The sequence below is a fragment of the Buteo buteo genome, chromosome 5, assembly GCF_964188355.1.
Source record: "Buteo buteo chromosome 5, bButBut1.hap1.1, whole genome shotgun sequence".
Classification (NCBI taxonomy): domain Eukaryota; kingdom Metazoa; phylum Chordata; class Aves; order Accipitriformes; family Accipitridae; genus Buteo; species Buteo buteo.
The window spans coordinates 48177937-48186918 of NC_134175.1; the positions used below are offsets into that span (position 1 = coordinate 48177937).

Genomic DNA, 8982 nt, shown 5'->3' on the forward strand with positions numbered 1-8982 from the left:
CAGCTACCACAGGAGATGCATTACATTATTGTGGTATGCAGATAAATTGCTATCCAGCTCATGGAAGCTGCTTTGTGAACAAAATAGGGGAATAAGATAAACTTGCTCTCAATTGAAGAATTAATATAAAACCAGCAAAAGGAGCAGAGCAGACTACTACAATCCCTCAACTATATTAGGCAATCAGGTTTTCCTTTCAATATGTAGAATATTCCCTTGCGGCTCCCCATGGATGCCATGCAGTGTGAACACAGCAGTCAAAGTAATAGACATCAGAATAATCAAAATAATGTGTGTCAGAAAGAAGCAAATGAGTACATACATTCATTAAGTAAATCTCCTAAGAGCTTAACACACAAAACTCTTTCCAAAAAAAGCTGTACAAACAATTGCATGCACTAACACATGGTTTTACTGATGTTTCAAGGTCAGATGAAAAATATTCTTCAAACTAATCCATTTTTTTCAGATTTCACCATAAATAATCTCTACTTAGGGCAAAACACATAGTGTAGCTGCCAGAATGAAATTAGTAAAGGTCATAACTGAAGCTAAAATACACTACTTTGAACCTAAGTTCATTAAACTTAAAAATCATTAAACAAGCAATATATGCTGCCAACCAAGTGTTAAAGACAATATCCATTTTTGTAGTGGATTGGGCATCAGCAATGTCCAACACTAAGCCTCCGTCTGTGAGGTGACAAGACAGATACTTCACCCGGGAAGAAAGTAGCCAAAAAGTCAGAACAAACCTACAAAGGTCCAAAGAAACAAATTTGTAGACAAAATCAGACAAACGAGTAATCTGGCTGCCTTGAGAAATTTTCCCAACAAACTATTCAAGGAAGTACAGTACAAACCCGGGGGAAAATAAACAAAACAGTACTTCTCACAACATTCTCAGCCTTCTGAAGCAGCAAGCCTAAGTCATTCAAAAAACTGGAGGGAATATATTGGAATGAAAGAGCCATTGTCAAATCCAAAAATGTTTTATTAGGCTACAGAAGTGGTCTAGGAAGAAGTAGGAACAAACAGAAAAGAAATTGTCTCTAATGAATTTACTGCAGGAAAGACATTTCCTTCTTTTCTTCAACTATTTTGTATGATAGAGTAGATACAGCATTTTGGAAGTGAATGGATCCTTTCCTGATTGAAATCAAAGGGGATTTGGGGAAGATTTCAAGTATTGGTCATCTAAAATTCGTAAAGTAGTCTAAAACCCACCAACAATACTTTGTTTCCCCTTGAGTTTGTGCGTGTAGCCATTTGACTTCAGAGTTTACAAGGAGGATGGAGAAAGGTTCAGCATTTTTATTACACTCCTATTTACTATATTGGCTTTCGTTTCAGTTACGAGCTGTGCTGCATTTAATGGGACTGGGTTGTGACTCGTGAGGCCTCGGTACAGATCTCAGCTCCACCAAAGTATTTTCTGCATGACCTTGAGCCACTTCACATCTCCGTCCCATCTGTAAAACAGAATGACGATGCTTCCTCTCCACAGCAATTTGTCTTGTCAATTTAGGAACTAACACTGATTTGTCTTGACTGCTTGCAGCACCTATTGATTGCAAAGGAAGTTAGATGTATACAATACTTCTTTGGATTTGGCATTTGGAGACAAAATAACTTAGAGGAACTGGACCATTACAGCAAACATTTTGGCCATGAATGTCCTATACTGTTATGAACAGTGTCTAATAAAATGATCATCACTTTTAGTGCAGCACGGGGTAATAAATAGCTGTTAAAGGAGTTTAAACAGCGTACACATTTGGCAGGTCAATGGGAAACAGGCAAATCCTTGAGAGATGCAGTAGAAAGGCAGCCCTCGCACACCAAAGGTATTTTGCAAGCCTGTATAACTTTGAAAACAATCATTAAATATTCATCAGAAGATTAAAAGGCCAATGCATGAGCTAAAAAAATTATTTCCCTACCAAATTCCAAAGTCCTAAAATCCAATAGTGACACACTGACACTGCTCAGGAGAGTCACAAACACATTCTTTGTAAGGCGAAAGAGGTTTCTTCAACCCCAGCTGCCCCATTTTGCCTTCCTTATGAAAGAGCTATTCCTGTGGTAAGCATAACCCTGTTGTCTTTCAGATGAAAAGGAGTGGAACAAAAAAGTTATCAGCAAACAGAAATCATTGTACAGCCCCTGCTACTAGCTTCGCTTTGACGGCAGATAATGAGATAAAATCAGATTTCACTCTTAGTTCAAACAATACGAACTGGCTTAATTCCAGACAATGAGGCCAATGGGGTTACTTGATGTTGGCAAAAACTTAAATAACAGGGAAATAAAATATTAACCTGTAAACAGCTTTTCATAATTAAAAATAATATCGGGAGAGAAACATTCTGCAAAGATTGTTCCTCTCCCTTTGGGAGTTATTACTGCTTATTTGCCATGGCCAGGGATTCTTGGTTTTACTTCTGTAGGAAAGCATTCAGCAGGGTATTTTTTGTTTGCACAGTGCTATAAATGTCTGTTGTGCTTTCCACAGAGCGAAGACATGGAGCCAGAATAATCCCAGTCTAATTTCTAATGTCACGGGAATGTCCCTGACCAAACCCACTCATGGCCCGAGACCTTGATCCCTGCAAGCTGTTTTCAGGCCAGATACCCTGGGGCTTCCCTGGGGGTGTTTGCCCCCCTCCTGTGCTTGGGCTCTGGAGGGCTGCTGGGGACCTGGGGGGCACGTCTGAGGTCCGACCAAGGGTTGGGAGGGATTGTCATCTGCAGTAGATGCATGAAGCAGGTGGGAAAGGTCCCGAATAGTGTGATTTATTCCCTTTGAAATACTCGTGGGGAAATGTTTTCTCAGCTCCACTAGATTTTTTTGCTTAAAGCATGGCAAGTCCATGGCACCCAGATTTTACAGCAGAAGCTCACAGTGAGATCAAGGGTAGCACACAAAGCATATTCCATACTCTGATTTTCATTTCATTCTCCTAGTGAAAGCAAGACCAGGGTTTATAAAATTGCAAGACATACTAAATAATTTTTGCCATATTAGACTATTCTCATTTACTTTCTTGAATCAAATTAGACCATTCGGATCATTTGAGAGTGCACCGTCTTTTCCCGCTGGCTGTTGTCACCTAGCCTTCCCCTGAACCCATCCTCCCTCTTCTCCTCTTTCTTCACCTCAGGATGTGCTCCAATTTTTTCTTATGTGTTTCAGAGTTGAGGAGAATCCACAGGAGTGAACTTGCAAACAATTAATTGTATCTGATTTTTCTATATATGCAACACCTTGTAGTGAAGCTCCAGTGGATTTCGTGAGCTTCGAGGGAGGCTGGTGCCTTTGCAGGAAGCTCATATCCAAATTAACAACTTTTTCAATTTTATGTTATCAAAAGTCTCCAGAGGGGATGGGGAGTAATTCCATCTCGATCGTGATGTTACAAGAAACTATCTATTTTAAGATAAATACTTTTGTCTAAAACACTTCTGTAAAAAAAATCTATTGTCTTTTTCTTTTGATTGACTTATTTACAGAATTTCACCTGAGAAAAGTCTGACAAGCTCTGTGTTGTGTCAGCCCTCCCACATCTATGATTCACTGAGTTGCTTTTGTCCCTGATGCTTTACTTAATCTTCTACCAGAGAGCAGCTAAGGATGTTATTGGTAACCCTTTCATGTTCCTCAGTCACAGGAAATGATGTAAAAACCCCAAATAATGAGCATATCCTCAGTCACTGGGAGCTTTGTCCCCTAAAATAAGATTGTGGAAGATGATAAAGTTCTTCCTTGGTCTTTAAAGGACTTTTTCATCTTCTCCTTCTTAACAAGGCATGTGCAAAAAGCTGCTTGGTCAGACATTCCTTATTCACAGTTAAATTCTTATGGGATTAGCAAATTTGTTAGAGTACAAAAGTAAACAGCATATGGCTCTGTTAATATCCTTATAATGTCACAACACGATCTGTCAGAATGTAAACTTTTTTGAGCAGTTTCATTTACTTCAAGTTCACACCATGAAAAAAAAAACCCAACAAGCCTTATGAATCCTTCCACATCACCTAAGAGACAGCAAGCTATTTCTTAATTCTTGTTTTGGCTTCCCAGTTTAATAAGTATGTCTATACGAATTACCTTCAGTAACAAAAATACAATGGAAAATACAGTTACTTAGTTACTAAGAGTTAAAAGGTCATTTCCCCTTGATGAAAAGCTTGTTCTATCAGATAAGTAGCTGCTACACTCCATAAAACTGGCAACCCTTCAAAAGGTTTCCGAAATTAAAGGCATTGTTTGAAGATGAAGGCGGTAAGGTCATTAGCCTTGTGTTTAGTCCTGCAAACCTTTCCGGGTGACCCTTTGATATTCAAATGAAGAGTGCTTTAAATTGGTTTATCTTCATAGAGCTAATGAGTGCTGGCTGACAATCACTTTTAACACTAGTTGAAACTCTACTGGAACTAAAGTTTGTAAAATATTGCAACATATTTCCATCAAGGGGGGAATGCCTCCACAGAATTTGCCAAAGCTGTATCCGTGATCACTCACAGCACTACGCTCTGGTCCTACTGCTTTTCTCAGGTTTTTTTATTAACTCTGTTTTTACTAGTTGAATAATGTCTAACATGATTTTCAGTGTATTCCTGCAGTAGATTAATAAAGCTGTATAAACAAGCTACATATGTAAAAATCTATGTCCTCTTCGAACTCTGTGCTAGAGTGAAACAAGCCTTACATTTAATGCGTATGGCAGTAGAAAAATTACTCATGAACTTTTTATTGCCAGAGACTGTGTAGCTGTGCATTATTATATGTGTAATTAACTAATCTGTAATGTTGCTCTGATATATGGTGTATATACTTCTTTCCTTACAGGAATAGATTCTTATTTTAAAGCTTTTTCTTCTTTTATGGTTCATTTCATATATTCCATTTATGGGAAAATGTTACGAATATTCTTTAAATCACTTGGGTTTTTTCTAGTAGGAAGTAAGAATCTTCACAGGTTTGTAATTTCTTTATTAAAAAAAAAAGAAAAAAAGGAAAGTGAGAGTCCTCTAATGGACAATAAAGATTGTGTGCTGTAAGCATGCTTGGTTATCACTGTGACCTTCTTCATCACCTTAGAAGTTGTTCATTTTAACCTTACCTCCATTCTATTTTGGAGACTCTAATAATAGCCCTCTATCACTCTAACCCACATTCAGAAGTAAATGTAAACAAGATCACCTCAGTTTAAAACACACATGAACTCTATCCCCCAAATGGCTATCAAATAATTAAAAAGTACAAAATCCTTACCTAATGGAGCTGACTCAGTGCTAATGGCCAACAAGGGAATCCAACACAGGTAGGCAACAACTTGGAGATGCTGATGGAAAGGAAAGGGCTGCTGCATATTGTCCAGGATAGGTTTTATCCATGCATCTGCAGTTGCTTAGAAGTTAACTTTTGAAGTACTAAACTTTGCAGGAAAAGCCATCAGCCTGCCTGCCCCTTTCAATTTTTTTTTTTTTTTTTTTTTTTTTTTTTTTTGCTTTCGTTCTCTTCAGTCCAGTCTCTTGGAGAGGGCTTAATGTGTCATTAAGCCCAGAATTTCGAAGAGGGAAGCCTTCCAGCTGTACACGAACCACTCACCCCCCCCCACCCCAACAGATTGGCAGAGAGCATGTGTCCCTGCAGCTGCTCTGCCTGCAGCTGCTCTGATTTACACCCGCGGTAACACACCCGCGCACACACGGAGGGTGAGAACAGCGTGTACCGTCAGTGTCGGCGGTAGGAGGTGATCCTGGAGAAATTGGGGTTGTAAACTAAACGTGCCTGCTCGCGAGGATTTTAAAGCAGGCAACGCTAACTTCAGATTATTGCAGTCATATCTGTCATCGTTTCTATGAGAGGGGTTTAAAAAATGCTGAACTATAAGCTTGCAAATAGTTTGGGTTTCGCGAGGCTACATTTATGCAAAATTGTTACAGAACTGGTCTGTGCAGCACAAACAGCGGTCCTGAAGGTTTGTATCTTGGGTCGCTGTGTCATTGGTATTTTAGAGAATAGTCCTTTGCTACCGAAATAAAGTGGGGCAGCATTTGCTCTGCCAACCCATCCTGAAAAATGAGATGTATGTTTCGGAAGGTCGGCTCACCAGCAGTAATAACTGAAATAGAAAACAGAAGCAAACGACAGTGAAAGAATTCACTCACTCATGTTGCTCAATCACATTTTTCTAAAGTTTAGTCTCATTGGAAAGTGCCCTGTTGCTACCACATGGGTCCTTTGTGCTGCTTCTAGTCGGTGTGAACTATGTTTATTGTGTGACGATGGATATTGCCACCTTACTGTGCAATATGAAGAATTTGCTATTAAATTGCATGCTGTACTCTGATATTCATGGCATTTTATTTAGAAAATATTCTATCCCCACTCACTGTTCAGTGTTTTCCATAACTGCCAGCACTTCTTTTCTTTGACTTGTCAAGTTTGATTATTTTCTGTCTGCTTGTTTAAGTGAGGATATTGTAAATTATCTGATAACAGAGTAATACACAAGTCTGTAAACATTCCACACAAATCACTGTGAGGAGCATTTAATCTAAAAGCATAAGCAAAGCCATGAAAAATACTCTGCAGTACAGCCAAGGAGTTTCCAATGTTGTTCATTTGGCTTAACTATATTCCTTGAGGAGTTTTACGGCTGGATTCCTTGAGGGAAATATAGATTATTTAAGAAGAAACTTCTAAAACCTTTTCTTAATTTTGATTTTGGATTTCAGTGTTGCAAAAGCACTGCTTTTAATAGTCTCATTGGATCAGCTATCTGATAGGCCTGACTTGTAGCCTTTTGGGAGTCTTTGGGAGTCTTTCCATTGATTTTACCGATGCTTAGATTATATTCCTTCAGGATCATTAAGACTCCAAGGCCAGTATTTCTGATTTTTTTTTTCCTAAGAGATCCCCATCCATTTCTTGAGTACAAATGTAAGACAAACAACAACATTCTAGTCTATTTTAAACAGGACACAATTTCTACCTTTACATGGCTTTCTCAGTTAATGCTTGAATTTATTTGTGACAGTTTCTACAAACTGATAGGGGCCCAATCTTTCTTGACTCTAAGTTTTGGCCTAAAAGGCATAGCTCTAAGGTTTAACATGAAAAAGACTGAAATCTGTTGGGGTTGAGATTTATCCTTGACAAAATATTGGCAACCAAAACCAATTTACAACAAAGCAAGAGAGCTTTCCACAAACAATTCAGCCTTTGTTGGTCTTTTGGATACCAAAAGCAAAAGTAGCCAGGCAAAAAAATGTGAGCAGAAGGTTTTCAGGGCAACAGGAGAAAAGGGACAGTTTTGTAGACTTGCTTATCCCCTTACCTGTTGTTTCCCTAAGCAAGTTTTAATCAGGTGGAACCTTTGACCGTGGTTACTGCTGGTGAAGATGAAATGAAGCTTCCCATTGTCTCAGCCAAGGAGTTCCCCTGGGTTGGTGTCGTGGTTTAACCTCAGCCGGCAACCAAGCCCCACCCAGCCGCTCGCTCACCTCCCTCACACGGTGGGATGGGGGAGAGAATCGGAAGGGTTAAAGTGAGAAAACTTGTGGGCTCAGATAAAGACAGTTTAATAGGGAAAGCAAAAGCCGTGCACGCAAGCAAAGCAAACCAAGGAATTCATTCAGCGCTTCCCACGGGCAGGCAGGTGTTCAGCCACCTCCAGGACAGCAGGGCTCCGTCACACCTAACGGTGACTTGGGAAGACAAACACCATCACTCCCAATGTTGTCCCCCCCCTTCCTTCTCCTTCCCCCAGCTTTATGTGCTGATCATGACGTCCTATGGTCTGGAATATCCCTTGGGTCAGTTGGGGTCAGCTGTCCCGGCTGTGTCCCCTCCAACTCCTTGTGCCCCCCCAGCCTCCTCGCTGGTGGGTGGGGGGAGAAGCAGAAAAGCCCTTGGCTCTGCCAGGTAAGCACTGCTCAGCGAAAACATCCCTGAATTACCAACACTGTTTCCAGCACAGATCCAAAACATAGCCCCATACTAGCTACTGTGAAGAAAATTAACTCTACCCCAGCCAAAACCAGCACAGTTGGATATGGCTCCTTTCATTTCAGGAGGACAAACAGCTCCAGGTGAGGTGCAAATATTCCCCATTTCCCATTCTCCCAGCCCAAGACAAGACCTTACAGAAGTTAGAAAAACAGTGAAAATCACCTTCTCCTTCCTCCCAAAGATTAATCCAAAAAATCATGGGAAACTAAAACCATGGACAACCTGCATAAAAATATTGGAAAATGCTCTCACAGTTTCCACACCATTAACCTCAGTAAAAGGAGAACATGAAACTCCCCAGAAAGTTGGTGTCGTGAAGTGTGAGTAGTGAACATTTGAAACAATTAGCTTCACTGTCTGTACAAAAAAACAACACAACACTGAAGGCCTGACACCAGTCCACGTTGTATTAAGTTAATTTTCAATGGTAGGGATAGATATGGGGAGTTAAAACAAGCCAAAAGTCACAGCTGGAAGCTGGCAGCAGCGTTTTAGACTTGGCCAAAAATTGTTTGATGGTTCCGCATGTTAGGTATTCAGATCTCTTCACTTTTTAAGAAAGAGGCAGTGTTTGCCTGAAACATCCCACTGGGTGAGTTGGTGCTGCGACGCTGGGGACGGGCTGGAGGAGCTGTGCTGGCTCGGGGTGGACGGGACTGGGCAGAGGTAGGAGGAAGGCTGTAGGAAGAGTATTGAGAACAACAATCTTTGCTTTTTCTTCAGAGGCAGAACCAAACCTCAGGATGGAACTGAATGATAGCATGATGATAAAAATGCAAATACGTTGAAGGCCTCCAAAGACGTGACTTTTTGACACTTTGTTCCAAGTATGAAATGCTCAGGCTCCCGAGTCAGTGTAGGAGGTTTAAGAGTTGCATGCAGAAGTCCTGAGCTATACTTAAGTTTTGAGGCATGAAATGCATCACTTGGGTATGTTCTGTAGGTCGTGTGGAAGTGTC

General features: G+C 40.4%; 1 protein-coding gene across 3 annotated transcripts in view; it reads right to left on the reverse strand.

Annotated features, from left to right (window-relative positions):
• Positions 1 to 5410, reverse strand: part of LOC142031460 (von Willebrand factor D and EGF domain-containing protein-like) — a 188196-nt gene extending 182786 nt beyond the window's left edge. For all 3 annotated transcript variants that reach the window (XM_075028942.1, XM_075028941.1, XM_075028939.1), the window contains exon 1: positions 5279 to 5410. In XM_075028942.1, coding sequence (XP_074885043.1) covers positions 5279 to 5375 — 97 coding nt within the window. In that variant the 5' untranslated portion in view covers positions 5376 to 5410. The remainder of the gene's footprint in view (positions 1 to 5278) is intronic.
• Positions 5411 to 8982: the final 3572 nt, after the last annotated feature.